This window comes from Ictalurus punctatus, chromosome 21 (genome assembly GCF_001660625.3).
Source record: "Ictalurus punctatus breed USDA103 chromosome 21, Coco_2.0, whole genome shotgun sequence".
Lineage (NCBI taxonomy): Eukaryota > Metazoa > Chordata > Actinopteri > Siluriformes > Ictaluridae > Ictalurus > Ictalurus punctatus.
In genome coordinates, this window is record NC_030436.2 from 11,984,871 (window position 1) to 12,002,500 (window position 17,630).

General features: G+C 38.1%; 3 protein-coding genes across 3 annotated transcripts in view; 1 reads left to right on the plus strand and 2 right to left on the minus strand.

The window, feature by feature from the left end:
- The first annotated feature begins 881 nt into the window (after positions 1-881).
- LOC108254996 (ly6/PLAUR domain-containing protein 1) lies at positions 882-6,334 on the plus strand. The gene is made up of 3 exons (XM_017450552.3): positions 882-1,113; positions 3,363-3,500; positions 5,884-6,334. The coding sequence occupies exons 1-3, from the start codon at positions 1,062-1,064 to the stop codon at positions 6,132-6,134; spliced, it is 441 nt and encodes a 146-aa protein (XP_017306041.1). The 5' UTR covers positions 882-1,061; the 3' UTR covers positions 6,135-6,334.
- Positions 6,335-6,512: 178 nt separating this feature from the next.
- Positions 6,513-11,631, minus strand: tegt (testis enhanced gene transcript (BAX inhibitor 1)). The gene is made up of 10 exons (XM_017450551.2): positions 11,493-11,631; positions 9,791-9,876; positions 9,602-9,710; positions 9,260-9,380; positions 8,851-8,899; positions 8,628-8,725; positions 8,430-8,509; positions 8,208-8,308; positions 7,705-7,780; positions 6,513-7,349 (listed from the first exon to the last, which is right to left on the minus strand). Exons 2-10 carry the CDS (start codon positions 9,844-9,846, stop codon positions 7,326-7,328), a joined length of 714 nt encoding a protein of 237 aa, XP_017306040.1. The 5' UTR covers positions 9,847-9,876; positions 11,493-11,631; the 3' UTR covers positions 6,513-7,325.
- Positions 11,632-12,721: 1,090 nt separating this feature from the next.
- avil (advillin) overlaps positions 12,722-17,630 on the minus strand; it is a 15,064-nt gene continuing 10,155 nt past the window's right edge. The window contains exons 13-20 of the mRNA XM_017450548.3: positions 16,903-17,061; positions 16,258-16,437; positions 15,814-15,962; positions 15,467-15,611; positions 14,903-15,091; positions 14,319-14,408; positions 14,052-14,180; positions 12,722-13,670 (exon numbers count right to left, since the gene is read on the minus strand). Of these exons, the coding sequence (XP_017306037.1) occupies positions 13,557-13,670; positions 14,052-14,180; positions 14,319-14,408; positions 14,903-15,091; positions 15,467-15,611; positions 15,814-15,962; positions 16,258-16,437; positions 16,903-17,061 (1,155 nt within the window). The 3' untranslated portion in view covers positions 12,722-13,556. The remainder of the gene's footprint in view (positions 13,671-14,051; positions 14,181-14,318; positions 14,409-14,902; positions 15,092-15,466; positions 15,612-15,813; positions 15,963-16,257; positions 16,438-16,902; positions 17,062-17,630) is intronic.

Here is a 17,630-nt window from a genome sequence, read left to right on the forward strand (position 1 = left end):
TTTCATCTGACTGCTGAAGCCAAAGAGCTTACACAGTATCTGTCTGTGGAAAGATCTCGATCAGGAGAGGGGTGCAGAAACAGTTCCTAAACATTAGATGTACCATGGAACACCGTGAAGGCCATCATCAACAAGTGGAGAAGATGGAGCTCCGCAGTGACATCACCGCAGTATGATCATTACTTTAGAACACGAGACTGTGTGTGATCGCTTCATTCTGAGCACAGTCACATGACTCATTACAAAATGGTTCACATACTTTTTACTTTTCTCCTTAAAACGTTTACTTGAATGTTGGTCACTGCATCACATTAAAGATGGAGGAAGATCTGAGATGATTTATCTGGTTTATTTTTTACTGCACAAAAATCTGCAGCTTTAACAAGGGTGTGTAAACTTTTTAAATTCACTGTAGATGTTGCGCTTGTGTTTATGTTTGTGTTGGTAAATAACAATCATGGTAATGAAATGTGATTTAAATCTTGTGGTTTGAGGAATTTGCTGTTCTCCAGCTGTGTAAAATTTTATTTCTTTTCATCTTCTTGTTTCTGTGTCTCATGTTTGCTATTCACTTCTTTATCTTTGTGCACCTATCACTTCTTCCTTTTCTCCCTCCATCTTTCCATCTCTCTCTCTATCTCTCTGTGTGTGTTTTGTTCCTGAGCTATACTCGAATGCATCAGTCATCTCTTTCGCTCCCCCTCTCTTGCTCTGTCCTTTTTTCTTTCTTTTTTCAATTCAAGCTCTCTCTCTCCCTCCCTCTCTCTGCCTCCCTCTCTCCCTCACCCTCACTCACTCACTCTCCCTTTCTCCCTCCCTCCCTCCCTCCCTCTCTCTCTCCCTCTCTCTCTCTCCCTCTCTCTCTCTCTCCCTCTCTCTCTCTCTCTCTCTGTGTTCTCTACCTCCTGCTTCAGGTCTCTGTTCTCTCTGTGACTCTCCACAGCCAGTCAGTTGGACGCACATCTCTCTTTCTCTCTCTCTGTATCTCTATGAGAAGATGAACAGATGACTGTCTCTTGATAAAGAGGAGGAGAAGAAACAGTTGATGGATTTAAAGGAAAATGCAAACGTTGTGTGTCTTCACCTGTCTGAGTGTCTGCGTCTTCACTACAGGTAAAAAAAAAAAAAAACAAAACAAAAAAAAACCGTGATCAGTAAGAATGCTCAGTCTCTCTCTCTCTCATATCTGCTGCTGCTCAAACTTATGTAAAAGAACAATTTAAACTGAATGAACATGAGTGTTAAGGTAAAGATGTAACGTGTGACCTCAGGGGTAGCTGTGTGTGATTACTGTGTGTTTATAAAGCTGTGTTATTGTATGTATTTAATGTGTGCAAAAGGCTAGAAGCTTCTATGAACCTGTTAGCATCATTAGCATCACGCTTTCAGTTCAAAAGTTACGAGAGACTAAACACGTCTCAGAGGATCGACAACATTCTGTAAATTCATCTCTTTCCCTTTAATTACTACATTTAACTTGTATGTGCTCTAACTTGTGCATTATATGTTCACGCTTCTGCAGTAATTTCATTCCATAAAAGAATTTAAGCGTTTAAGCGACTGAGTTCATGCAGAGTGTGATAGTAAATGTCTGACTCTGAGTGTACATCTGATCTCTCCCTCTCCTTTTCTTAATTCATTTCTTTTTATCTTACATTTATTTACATTTATTTACATTTATTCATTTAGCAGACACTTTTATCTACAGCAACTTACAAATGACTCTTAAAAAAACTTTTTTTTATTATTTTTATTAATATTTTCGTTCTGGCTCATCTGACTGCTTCCCCCCACCCCCCACCGCTTTTTTATTGTGGAAACCTGATGAGAGTCTTAATGAAGGTTACAGAGTCATAAAACACAATTATAAATCACTGCGGCACTTTATGAAGGTGTTCCTGTATCGCTCTGAGATTTTATATGATGGGATATTATTTATAGGAGACGTATGAAATCCATATATCAACAACAACAAAAAACAAAACCGTTCATTTTATCAGAACATCTGCAGAACAGCTGTGAAGAGAGAAACAGCAGAGCAGGAGGTTTACCTGGAGCAGGTGAGTGATGTTCAGTACAGAGCTGCAGGAAGTGGCTGATACGCCCTCTGGTGGTGAGAGGAGGAAACCTCGAGACTCCATATAGCCAAGAACTTCTCTTGTTGCTGCTCACAGTGAATAATTCATTTAAATGCAGTGTAAACAACTAGACTGATTTTGCGTAATAAATAAATTTACATATTATATATATTATATATATATATATATATATATATATATATATATACATACACAAACATTTATTAATATTATATGGTGTTATTATTATATACTTGTACAGCATGTAGCGTTCCGTCTTTATTTTCAGATTCTTCAGGTGTAATAAAGTGTTAAAGGCTCAGACTTGTGAACAGAAGCACTGACTTCAGTCATCACACAGGAAATCACTGATCACTTATTGATTGACTACACTCATTCACAGCAAATACAATTATTAAATAAATCACAGAAAAAAAGAGAAAAGAAACATGTCATTTGAAGTAAGAAATAGTGTAACGATTCATGTTAATTTTAGGCTTTAATTTGTTTATATAATCCCCTCAAAGTCACTTTAACACTGCCACTATACTTGAAGTTATATAGAAGAAAATATTATTTGATGATAATTAATTAATAAAAATGCAATAAATAAAGAAATAAATATTGGTTTAACAGCTGGAAGTCTCTTAATAGTTGGAGGCGTAATGAAGGTTTATAATTAATTTGAAAAAGATTTAGGTGCAAGAATGTCATTAAAGTGTTTCTGACGTCACAGGAAGTGAAATGCTCCGATATTCCGCATTAGATTCAGATTGAATTCAAACATTTTCTGATTTACACTGATAACATTCAACTGTTTTCACTGTTTACAGCTTCACAAGCGCTTAAATAAACATCCTGCTTCTCTGAAAATCCTGGACACACACACACATATATATATATATATATATACACATACATACACACACACACACACTAACAACATCTTTATCTTATACAATACAACAAACATAAAATAATGAAACCTTCAGCAGGATGACCTACTCACAGAGTGCTGATCCTGCTTTACATCTACTAATGGCTTCAAAAAAGGTAAAATATTCAAATACCTACCTTTTTTTTTCTTCATTTTTTAACACAGAGACACACACGCACACACACACACAGGGGAGTGATGCTGCTCGTATTATATAAACACGTTAAAAGTCCAGACACGTCTGTGTTTAATGTAATGTGCTGTATAATGGAATGAGGTCACGGCTGTGTTTCTCTTCTGCATCACAGTAATATGTGTGTGTGTGTGTGTGTGTGTGTGTGTGTTAGTGTGGCCGTTACAGATGCAGTGTTATCAGTGTGAGGAGACCCTGATGAATAATGACTGCTCGGCTGCGACCTTCATCGTAAACTGTACGGCAAACATTCAGGACGCGTGTCAGAAGGAGGTGATGGAGAACACACACGGTGAATATCACACTTTATCATCACTCAGAACCTGCAGCATCATCCGACAGAGTCAAAACTTTCTGGTCCTGTTACAGACAGATACAGCTGCAATCGAAATTACACCCCCCGCCCCCCCCCCCCATTGCAAATTAGGTTTACTGTCAACATGTACAGACTTCCAGCTGTTTGTGATGAACACATCAAACAAAAACAACTGAAACAGTTCATCACAACGAATGCTTCAAATGTTTTCCCCAAATTCAACTTATAATCATTTCTCATGTGATGGTCCAATTACAGTTCCCTCAGAATCTATAGGAGCACGAGGAGAGTTAATGTGTGTGTGTGCTGTACACCAAAGACATCTGGGTTTGAGATCAGAAGATGGAGATGAGACGATGGATCAGAATTTTAACTTTTATTTCCTCATATTTACGGCTAGACATGTTAAACAACTTAGCAGTCCTGAAGTAAATGAAAGTAAATAACACTCGCAGTTACTCGCAGTAACTGCATCAATCCTGCGACTCACTCACACCAAACTGCTGGTTTCTTATTCTGAGAAGCTTCTCCAGGTTTTTACTGCAGCTTCTTTCAGTAGTTGTTTGTTTCGGGGGGTTTCTCCCTCCAGTCTCCTCTTCAGGAGGTGAAATGTTGATCAGTTGGGTGAAGGTCTGCTGATTGACTTGTTCAATCTAAAACCTTCCACTTTTCCCGCTGATGAAGTTCTGTGTTGAGGTGGAAGTGTGTTTTAGATCGTTGTCTTGCTGCATGATGAAGTTCCTCCTGATTCATTCGGATGTGTTTCTCTGTAAATCTACAGACAGAATGTTCCTGTAAACTGAATTCATTCTGCTGCTACCATCATGAGTTCCATCATCAATAAAGATTAGTGAGAATGTTCCAGAAGCAGCCATGCAAGCCCAAGCCACAACATTACCTCCACCATGTTTCACAGATGAGCTTGTATGTTTTGGATCATAGCAGATCCTTCCAGATCTTTCCATCACTTTGGTAGAGGTTCATCTCGGTTTCAGAACTTTTGTGCATCATCTCTGCATTTCTTTGTGAATTCCATTCTGGTCTTCTGATGCTTACTGCTGATGAGCGGTTTGCATCTTGTGGTATGGCCTCTATATTTCTGCTCTCGAAGTCTTCTTCAAACGGTGGATTGTGGATGGTGGAACGGTGGATTGTGATACCTTCACCCCTGCCCTGTGGAGGTTGTTGGTGATGTCACTGTCTGTTGTTTTTGGGTTTTCTTCACAGTTCTCACAATGTTTCTATCATCAGCTGCTGTTGTTTTCCTTGGCCGACCCGTTCGGTGTCTGTTGCTCAGTACACCGGTGGTTTCTTTCTTTTTCAGGACATTCCACATTGTTGTATTGACTAAACCTAATGCTTCCGCAATGTCTCTGATAGTTTCCCTCTTTTCTCAGCTTCAAAATTGCTCCAATAGACATCTCTCTGATCTTCATGTTGGTTTATCCTTTTTAACAACAAATGCAGTCTTCACAGGTGAAACTGAAGGAATAAAACCAAGATTAGACATTCAGAGCTGTTTACTCTTTAAACAATCAGTCTAACAGGAAACACATGCCAGTCACATGTTCCAATATTTTTGATCACTTAAAAAAATTGGTCGGTTCAAACAGAAGGTGCCATGGTCCAAGTTGTTAACACGTCTAAGTGTAAATATGAGGAAATGAAGCTGAAATTCTGATCTTTTGTCTCATTCATCTGTTGATCTCAAACCCAGATGTCCTCAGTGTAAAGCGAAAACAAAATCTCTGGCGTTGTGATCCATTCCAGCGAAACAACTGGAAAATTCTAGTGTTTGAGATGTTAATGTACAGCAGTGGCCACAGTTTAGAGCTAAATGTTATTCATTACTCATACCGCGTGTGAAAAAAACCTAAATTTATATATATATATATATATATATATATATATATATATATATATATATATATATATATATATATATATATATATATATATATATATCCTCATCTATTACTTTTATTTATACATTTAATTCACTTGCTTATCTATTATTCACTTTATTGGTTTATTTACCGCTCATTCAAAACTGACCTTTAAGTATGAATATTTTATTTTTACCCAATAGCCTGATTGAGGTGAGAATATAAATCACTCATGAATATCAAACACCTCTGCATTAAAAACTTCCATTTCTTCACACAGTCAAAGTTACACAAAGGGACGGACAGACAAACAGACCGACCGCTAACTGTCTCTCTGATGTGAGAAGTGAGAGGTGATGTAGAGTGATGATCACCTTCTGTCCCCCCGTTGGTCCTGATTTCAGAAACTTCAGTGTGTTTATGTGAAAAAGGTGATATCAGGTGTAGTGAGTATGAAGTGTTGTCCCCCTCAGGTGTGTTTTACCGGAAGGCGTGTGCGTCCTACACCACCTGTTTGATCACCTCAGCGGGGTATCAGCGTTTCTGTTCTCCGGGTCGTGTGGGTTCAGTGTGCATCAGCTGCTGTAACACGCCGCTGTGTAACGGGCCACGCCCTCCACACACACACTCCACAGGACACGCACACACCTACACACACAGTCAACACCTCCTCTCCATCCTGACGCTGGTTGCCGTGGCCCTGCCCACCCTCACACACGGATAGTGGGTGGAGCCAAAATCCCAAACCGGACAGAACTTTAAAGGACATAATCGCAGCTGGATTAAACATTTACATTTATGATGAATAAAGTTACGCGCTGAAACAGTTCAGTGATCACTGCATTCTGTACTCTGGTAATGATGTCAAAAAATAAAGTGATTAAGTTTTAAGATTAAAAAAAAGAAGATAAGATCAAAGTTTTAATAAAGATAGAATTTAAAATATTTTGTCTCAGCGTTTTAACAGTTTCAATGTGATGTTCATGATTAAAGTGATGGGGGGAAAAGAGCAAGAGTGTCTGATGATAGTGTAATGATGGCGAATGTGTGTGATGATAGCTACATACACGTGTGATTAATGGACTGGATTCTCCACAGTGCGTTACATTCAATCACAGTTTATTGTTTTTCCTAAAATATGGCAAAATAATTGGCAGTAACGAGGATCGTTAGAGAAACTAAATCAAACCGAGCAGTTCTTTAATTACTCCCAAAGAAATTCACTAACTTAAACCCCGATCAGTAGCTACACCTGAACTAAACCTGATCAGCAATGTCCCAATCAAAACATGAAACTTGTGATTAATATTATACTACTGGCACGTACAGCAGATGAAATAATATTATTAATGTGGTTTAAATGAATAAAGATTAAATATAAGAAGAACTGTACCTTCATATTGACAGGGAAAAGATACAAATAAAATTTCTCAATTTCTAAGTTAATAAAAAAAATGTGAGAAATATGATAAACTGACAAAACTGTAGTTGAAATTACAGATGTGCAATTCTATCTATAATTATGAGCTAAACTGCAGTCAAGCCCTTCACTATATTTACAAAAACAAATTTGTCTATTCATAATATTTATTTTTATGTCCAGTACCACATTGTGTCCGAAGAATATTTTTTAAGAAAACCCATTTTCTTCAAAACATCTCCTAATTACAATAATATTAATATTAATAATAATAATAATAATAATAATGATAATAATAATAGGGACCAGCATGTTTAAGTATTATATATGACCCAGGGTTACTGCACGGCCTAAACATAACTTTCAAAAACTAAAATTAAATTAAGACACTGGAGTACAAAATCAGAACAATCCAATCTGTAATTAATCGGTTAGACAATCTGTGATGCAAAAAACTGCAGATCACACACTCTTATTTTTGGCCAAATGATGTGCTCATTTCTTCTCTTTCTTTTTATCCTGAAACAAATGTAGAAGAAACAGAAGTGTAGGACAGATTAATGATTAGAATGAACCAAAACATAACAGATTTTCAACTATAAAAGATCTGAATATAAAAACTGAGCATGCTGGAACAGAGTTAGAGATATTACAACTGTTAAAGGATTATTTTATTCAAAACCTCACACAGTGCACTCATTAAAGATTTCTGTGGTTTAAAAGGCTGCATGAAATTTGTTTATTTCCACCCGAGTTCTGATGTATAGTCATACTGAAGAGAACACACTTTATCCTGGGGGTGTGTGTGTGTGTGTGTGTGTGTGTGTGTGTGTGTGTGTGTGTGTGTATATAAACACAGGCAGAGTTAGAGTACCTTCTCATTCATAGCCAGCAGGATCATGAGCTTTCTGAAGATGGTCACAAAGTCCAGGAACAGATCCACACAATGCCTGCAGAGAAAATAAAACTTATAAAAGCACCGTGTTTATTTAAAACATTTTCAAATCAGAGTACACATTTATACACGCAAAACTAGGTTAAAGTCATTAGCTGGTCTGTATGGAGGTGAGGCTGAGGACCAGGGCTGGACGATATGACCGTGTAATATCTACATCATGATAAATTACAATAATCCTATTATAGAGAATCGAGATTAATTTAGTAATTACATTCTTGTGAGAGTTTTTATTGTGCATTGTTTATGTTTACTACAAATAATACAAAACAAGTGTATAATTTTCCTACATAATCATAATCCATTTTGTTCAGCATGAGGGTTACAGCACTGATTCGACTCTAACGCATGCTGCAGTGTTCCCGCACACCCTCACCTCAGCCTGGTGTAATATCACTGTACAGACTGTAAATCTTACTGACCAGATGTAGTCTTTATCTCCCATCTCTGCTTTCTCGATGATCAGCTGAGTGTCAAACAGCACAAAGCCGCACATGATGGCCAGAGCGATGTACATATGAGCCTGGAAATAAAGACGGAAAGAAAAGATGTGTAGTGAGGAGGATATAATTCCTACCTTCTCACGGTGAACTACAGCGAGCACTTCACTGCGTTTAAATACAGAAACACCCAGACGTGTTCACCTTAAAGAGCGCCACCGAGCCGATGAACATGTTGAAGACTGAAACCAGCAGCAGGATGGACAGGCCAGACATCAGGGTACCTTACAGAGGAAACACCACACACACACACACACACACACACACACACATTATACACACACACACATTACACAATCATGGCTGTGACAGGCAGGGAGAGACATATTTGTTGATATTTACCTCCCAGGAACAGGTAACTCCTACGCTGAGCGTAAAGTGCACTCAGAGTGAAACAGATGAAAATGGCCGAGGTGCCGAGGAACGCTGTAATGATGATGCTACACACACACACACACACACACACACACGTTTAAACTCAAACTATAAATACATTATACTGTAGCACATTTCACTCCATTAAGGGGTTAAACAGTGTGTGTGTGAGAGAGAGCAAGTAAAATACCTTGGGTTGACACTAATGACGTAATCCATGGCAGGTCCGAGTCCCACACCTGTAGCACACACATTAATAATAATAATAAACTGATTAATACCACTTTATTACACCTCAGTGCTACTGAGTTCTGGATTGTGATTGGGTCAGAAGGTGTTGATTCGTGTTCTATAACAGCAGCTCTGATAGTAGTGCAGCTGCACACTACAGGTTATCGTTTCTATAAAAAGTTCCACGTTCTTTAATAAATAATAAGCTGATGGTAAGTTGCTGTGGTGTAAGAGGAATAAAAACACATGCTGTTACAGGAAAATAATCAACTTCAAGATGGCAACAGTTTCTCTGCTTCATCACACCACCCTGCCGATGCTGATTATTTTACTGTAAGTGGTGTGGTGTGAGTGAAGATGATGAGGACCTGTGAGGAAGGCGAATGCAGAGAGAATAGCGAGTCTCTTCTTCTCCATCTCGGGGCTGTGAGGTGTCACCGAAAGCCACATCATCATCGCCAGGGAACCCAACATGGACAGCAGCCCGCCCTGACACCACACACACACACAGGTTTATTAATGTAAACACAATTTCATGATATACTGGACCCTACCTAGTCCACTACATGCTACAAGTCCATTTGAGATTCAGCCACAAAAAAAGTCCTGAAGAAAACCCCACCCACTTTCTCAGGTACTGTTATATGACGGTACACAGATATGGGTATGGATAGTTCTGTGTTTGAATATTGAACTTGTGAATGTTTTACCTGAAAGATGCGTGTGACGACATGGACGTACGCTCCTGCTGCTGCCACGAACATGCACATGGATAAACTAGCGTACACATTCTTCAGGTGCTGCTGAGTGGAGCGGGAACTGGGGAAAAATTTATTTAATTAAAAATACAACTTAGACCATGCGGTCATTCAATCAGAGGAGAAGTGTGTGTGTCTTACATCTGGGAGAACTTGAAGAGGGCGTCAAAGTTGATGTTGCGGTCGAACGCGTTCATCTTCCCGCTGTGTAGATACCGAGTTAACACCTACACATAGAAAATAATTCATTTTATTTACATATTTAAGGACATTGTAGTCATGTGACTGATAATAAATGTACTTAATATTTTACTAAATACACACTAAACTTTATTCGTGCAGCTTAAAAACAGATTCAACTGCTGACTTTTTAATCCAGAAAATAACCAAAAATCCTTTTAGTGTAATAAATAAATAAACATAAAGCAAGCTTAACGTAATGAATATAATCCTACTGAAATATAATCCACAACATTTCCACAAACAAAACATCTTTAACTAGCTTTAGCTGATAAATTAGAGGACATTTTATACTTTTACATTAAACCCGTTCTATCAGAGTGACTAGTCCATGTTATAACTAATATCTGACTTATTTACTCATGTTCATGAAAAAAGATGTAAAGAAAGAAGTTGGATAAATCATACACACACACACACACACACACACACACACACACACACACACACACAGAGAGAGAGAGAGAGAGAGAGAGAGAAAACTGTAACTCCACCCCATCACTGCTATTCAATTCAGTTTTATTTACATAGTGATTTTACTAATGTATGAAGACAGAAAAACTCCCAGGTTTGTTGATTATTTCCCTACATTTATTTATTTATCCACTTACAAAAGAAGAGCACCAGCAGTTCCTCTACCAGAATTCCCCCATACTGACTCCTCCCCCATTCTGACCCCCCATCCCTACACCGAAAAACTCCCAGGTTTGTTGATTATTTTCCTACATTTATTTATTTATCCACTTACAAAAGAAGAGCACCAGCAGTTCCTCTACCAGAATTCCCCCATACTGACTCCTCCCCCATTCTGACCCCCCATCCCTACACCGCCCCGCCCCGAAAACTAGTACTACATACATATATACACACACTATAGTCCATACTGACTCGTCGATATGATTTTCTCTTCCTCATTCTTTTACACTTTCACTTTCTATTCTTCGCCTAACTCTTACCATTTTAAAGAAAATTACATCGTTAGTGATGTATAATTTTATATAATAAAATGAGATTTTAGACTCAGTATTCAGTATGTGACACTAGCACGGTGTTTGAACTTTAGTCCGCTGTGGCGTGTTGTTCAGGTGAATTATTAACACAGAAAGCGGTTACAGAATAAATGCTGAGCTAATAAACAGACCAAGTCTTGTGTAAAGTTAAACGTGTGTTAATTTCAGCTCTGTTCCTCTGCGCGTGTGTAGACATGTAACTAAATTTAATAATACGTAATATGAGCTACGTGGGCATTTACTCCAACGGTAACATTAGCATTAGCGAGCTAGCATTAACAGTCTAGTTTTAGATTACTTTCTCCGAACTGAGCTAGCACAACTACACGTTACTGCTACAAACCGCTGTTTAAGCGAATTTTTGTTTGTATTTAAAGCACATGTCAATTCTGTATAACATTTCTAAAACATTGTCAGATTAGAATTAGCATTAGCAGCTAACCGCTAGCAGGTGTCAGGCAGTTACGGTTTGTTGTTGTTACTCCAAAGCGCTGACGCGTCTCGAATTTTCCCCACAAACAGCTGCAGTTATGCGGGACTATTTGCTACAATAATTGAACTGATAGTAAAATTATTTAACTTAAATTGTGTACCTGGGTCGTTTTTCTGCTTTTTCACTCCTGTGGTTCGGCTCCTGCTCTTTACGGCCTCGTAATGTTTTCGTAGCTGCGTAACTAGCCGTGAGTCAGTGCGTTAAGTTCTAAACTGCGCATGCGTATACGATGCACGGTCCAATGTGACTGCGCATGCGTGACCGGAGTAATCCGTATGTAATACCAGTATTTCACGCTAATTACATCATAATGAAGGTTTACGTGTTAATATAAAAAGTAAGTTACTATATGATTTATGTGTGATTATTTTTAACCTTTAGGTAGTCAAATATATTTAATTTTATGCTCTTGTAATGTAGAAATCATTTAACTGGGAGCCAGGGTTATTCCCATCCTGAAGAAACCCACTCTGGATCTCTGACATCGGCAACTACCGACCAGTATCACTTCTCTCGTTTCTTTCTAAAATCCTCCAACACACTGTCTACAATCGGCTCTACCTTTCACAGAACAACCCCCAAGATCCTAACCAGTCCGGCTTCAAAGCAGCACATTCCACAGAAACTGCCCTTTTGGCTGTCACTGAGAAGCTCCATGCCACTAGATCAGACAAACTGTCATCAGTCCTCATCCTCCGAGACCTTTCAACAGCGTTTCAGTCTCCCACAAGACTCTCTTCATGAGTCTCGGACTTTGTGGTGCAGCATGGCATGGTCTGCTATTCTACTTGGAGGGTCACTCATTCCAGGTAACATGGAGGGGATCCACATCTGCTCCCCGCAGACTCTCCACTGGTGTCCCACAAGGCTCAGTACTTGGTCCTCTTCTGTTCTCACTCTATACTTGATCTCTTGGTGAGGTCATATCCTCACATGGGTTCTCATACCACTGCTATGAGTATGACACACAACTCATCCTCTCTTTCCCTCCCTCAGACCCTCTTGTTTATGCTCAGATCTCAGCATGTCTGGCAGACATCTCATCAAACCACGTCTAAAGGCCACCTCTTCCTGAAGTACTTAAATTAGCACTTTTCACTTAAAAAAATTGTCTGTGTGTTTTCTTACTATATTACCCCCTACAGAATTTTAAGACTGATGGTATTTTTAGGCCGTGACCTGGTGATCTAGTATCGGGGTGTATTTATTAATAGAGACTTCAAAACACTACTGGAAGTCACTTTGGATAAGGGTGTGTGCTAAATGCTGTAAAGGTAAATGTAAACTGAAATATTCCAAACAAAGTTATTATTTAATTCATTCTTTTTATAGTTTTATTTCTTTATTTATCATCAGACAGTTTGAACATCCACAGAACACAGTAGCTACAGCATCCTGGTTATGTAAAGTAAATATGAATAAAGTGTGAAACCACAGAGCCACTGCACTGTTCATTACCAGTGTGTGTGTGGGTATATGTATGTTTGTGTTTGTAACCTAGAAGCAGTCATTTGTATAAATTTGTTTCATTTTGCATCACTATGTATTTGCATCTCAGGTCAGACATTTGAGCGCAGGAAGCCTACAATATACTCTTTTATCAAATGAGTTTTATTCTTTATGAGACTCAATAATCTCTGTTCAAATATTTTACTACACTAGAAATATTACTACAGCTACATTAGGCCTAGATTTCATTCATACTAATGTGATATTATTAATAGAACTTTTGTGTGTAACATTTAATAAACTGGCACAGCATTATTGTTGTGTTTACAGCATTACAGCTTTCACTTGTGTTAGTTTAGAAGTTGTTTAAACAATAACACTATCACTCCACATGCCAGCATTTAGCACTGATAGTTAAATATACTTCATACAGATGTTTGTATACTATTTAAAAGCATGAAAAGTTCTGTAATCTCTGATAAGCCCTATGAACCCTGAGAGACAATAAATGAAATAAGATACTCATTCTCTAATCGACTTTGTGTAGAACTCAGTACATATCTGATTCAGGCACCGCCAATTTACTTTCTAAAGCTCTAAAATTTATACACACATATAGAATAGTGCTTCATTGTTTTGACACATGTACGCTAACTCTTTACAGCAGTTTAAATTCAACATCACTGACTAAACGAACACAAAAACACGTAAGAGTTCAAAATAGTTTGTTTTTCTTCTTGCTGTCCAGCTGTTTCCACTGCGGCATAGTGTTAAACACATCTTTAGACATCTGAAATACGGAGAGGAAATCCTCATCTGACAGATGTTTCTGTACCAGAGAGAGAGAGAGAGAGAGAGAGAGAGAGAATGATTATTATTATTATTATTATAATTATTATTTAATTCTCCTTTCTTATCTATATTGATGCGTTGGTAATATTGTATGTAAAAACTCATGACAATAAAGTACTTTGAATTGATTTGAGAGAGACAGACAGACCAACAGACAGAGAGAGTGAGAGAGAGAGAGAAATGTATATTTAAATGTTCAATATTTTATAAACGTGACATTTTTGGCTTGACAAAACACCTGTAATTTATCTATCTATCTATCTATCTATCTATCTATCTATCTATCTATCTATTTGTCAGTCAGTCTGTCTATCTGTCTGTCTGTCTGTTTGTCTGTCTGTCTGTTGGTCTGTCTCACCTCTCTGCGGGCGGGGTCGACTCCCTCTGGAAGCTCTTCAGCTGATTTGTTAATGAGTTCGTCAAGAGGAAAAGTCTGATACACTCGATTTTCTTCTTCTGTATCACCGCTCTGATCACTGCCTGGCCCCTGAACACACACACACACACACACACACACACACACACACACACTCTCATTGTGATTATAATGTAATTAAGATGAATTAATAATGTAATTAGTTGATGGTGGAATGTACAGAATAATATATAAAGAGTAGAGGTGTACGTTAGCGTTAGCTTGTCCTGCCGTGGTGATGCTGACTGCTTCTATGACCACGCCCAGTTCCTCCCTCAGCTGCTCGTAAGGTTTCCCGCCCTGACACACAACACATACATTTACACTTTAATCAGAGACACCGTGAACACATGACAGCACACACAGTGGTTATTTCTAGGTTCCTTTTGTAGGGTTCTACATGGAAAGTTTTTCTCCAAACTAAAGAACCCAACAGTGCTTTACTGCACAACTTCACATTTTATCTATAAATCCATACTGTAGTGTTAAACTAAAAGCTTTAAAGTATAACTGTCTGTCTGTCGGTCTCTGTCTGTCTGTCTGTTTCTCTACCTGTCTGTCTGTCTACAGGAGAAACAGACTGTTCACTCTACACAATGGACACACTGGAGAACACTAAATGGTTATTCTGTCGTCTCTCTCATAAAGGGTTCCAAGTAGAACCCTAGTTTTGAAGCTAAGAACCCTTAATTATATAAAGAAACCTTTTTCGTTAAGACTGTTTAAACTATATGAACTGTATAACCTCAGTGTAATTTGAATATTAATGAGCGAGTAACAAATATTAAACTCACGCTCCACTTGCTCGGGTCCCAGGCCAGGAACCAGCCGGTGAAGGTCGGGGGTTCGAAGCCCTGCTTGAGGAGAAGGATGGGGGTGTCGGGGTCTCGCATTCCGGGATGTGTGCGTAAATATTCCTGACACATGATGATGGATTCCTTCTTCTCCGTGTCATTCGCCTCAATTCCGATCCACAGGAACACCTGACACACATTTATCATGTTTTACTTTCATTGATATGCAAAATTTTACTATATAAAAATGTATATTTTATTTTCATTAATGCATAACTATCATTTTATTATACATTTTATTTTTTAACTTTAATTAAGCACCTTACTGACGTAAGTAGGCAAATTATTTTTGACGAAAACATTTAGACAATATTTTCCATTTTAAGTAATTTTATATGTATTTAATTTTCTATATGTTATTTATGATATATATTCTATATGTAATTATTTAAAAATTATTTTCATGACATTTACAATGATTAAAAATCATAAAGTCATTAAATAATGATTAGAATATGAGTGTTTTACAGAGGGATTATTTCTGTAAGTGTGAGAAAGCCACACCTGATCCCAGGTGTCCAGCAGCATGACGTCGGTCTCATTCAGGTCGTCCTGAGTGAACTGAGAGATTTCAGTGACTATGAACTTTCCAGTTTTATTCGAGCACTCGAACAGACGCGGCTGATGATCGTTCGCGCCCTGCTGCAGCCTGAGGGAGAGAAAAAAACACTTGTTTATTAAGCACTAAATGACTTTTTCTCTTCGTCTTCGTCTGTCTCGTTACTTCGTTATTTAACAGAGAGACAGAAATGATCTGTGTGAGAACTCTGAAACTTAAAAAGATAAAAATTTTACCTCCCAAACAGTAATAGACTTTTAATCATTCTTTAATAACGCGTAACGCTTTTTACCTTTTGTCGCTTGCATACGGAGTTTTTCCTCCCAGAAGCTGCCAGAATTCAATGGGTTCCTGTCCCTCAGCCATGATTTCCTCAGAAAGCCCTCGGCCAAGAAAAGTGCTCATCTCTTTAGCCATCGCTCGTTCATCTCCACTCGAGCCCTGAAAAAGAAAATTATCAAAATAATGAAATAAAAACATGAATCCGAGTGTTCTTATTTACATTTCATTCTAATAAGCACCTGGTGAGAAAATAGGGGCATTATGGGTAATACATACACTCCAATATCAAATTCTCCAGCATCGAGAAGAAGAACTGTGTGTGTGTGTGTGTGTGTGTGTATTCTAGATTTTGGGACAGTGTTCTAGTAATGACAGTGAGTAGTGATGAGCGTTGGTGTTTGGGACAGAGCCGTGTTGGAGTATAAACTGTAGAAGGTGTGTAGATGTTCCTCACCTTGCCGTACCACAGGAACACTGAGTTCTGACTCTTCAGCAGAAACACGTCGTTAGAGTTTAGAGAAGCCGCTATAGCTGGAACCTCGATCGCTTTGGTGTTGTACGAATCGGTTCCAGAGACCTGAAAGAAACGCACCGGGGGCTCCTCGACTGCCTCAGATTTTCTGGAGGTTCCTCCCTGAGATGAAGGAGAACAATAATAATAATAATAATAAGAAGAAGAAGAAGAAGAAGAAGAAGAATAGTGCAATATTTGTACTGAACAGTTGTTGAAAACAGTTCCCTTTTTTAAACATAAAATTTAATTTGTAATGTTAATTAGGATTTTATTTCTACTTGTAATCTTATTCAAGTGCATCTTTAAAGTCCAAAACTGTATGTTTACAACATTACAGTCACTCTGTTGTCATCACAGTGAATCCCAGATGGTATTGTAGTGCACTACGGAGGCTGCAGCTGTCTTATACACTGCGTTATATTTTCAGGGAAGCTGAAAATATTCGATTATTTCATTCTGTGTATTTTCACGGTTCTGTATTTGCCACACATGCAGTCAGAGGCTGTTATAGAGCCAGTAATAAACATAACCCCAGTTTATTTATTTATTTATCAGTAACAGAAATTGTATAAAAGTAATAAATACCTCAAACACCACCATCTTGCCCTTAAACATGGCCATGAAGTGTCTCGGCTCTTTACCCATCGTCACTCGCACCTGAACAGGCTGATTACCGTACTGTTGATCCACCTCCACCGCATGGAACGCACACGCCGTGATCTCATCCTGAGACGCGTGACGACCCTGACACACAAATATACATATTCCTCTTCATTTCCATCAAATCTATTCATGCTAAAGTTAATGATAATGTTTATACAGACAGACTAAACAGGAACGACGAACACCTCATGAGAACAATCAACTACTACAGCAGCAGAACAGGAAACACTGACCATATAAGGAGACAGTACACACTTTATCTGTATAGAACCGTTTCATGTAGAATTGACTTTATTAGAAAAAAATATAAAAAGTTAGATTAAAAGTGTGATTTTTCACATTGTGATGTTTCACACAAACAAGTGTAATGATTTTTATTTCACTTTTATTTCATGTGTTTTTATCTTATAACCACATAATCATGATATTATTGTGCCTCTATATACTCTATACACCCATCTGATCCTTTTTATCCTTATATGGTCATAACTTCCTGTTGTCCTTAACCCTCACACTCCTAATTTCTGAGCAGTTTATTTAAACTTATTTATATTTATTTTTCACAATACTAATAAACACACACACACACACTCTCACTCTCTCTCTCTCTCACACACACACACACACACACACACACACACACACAAACA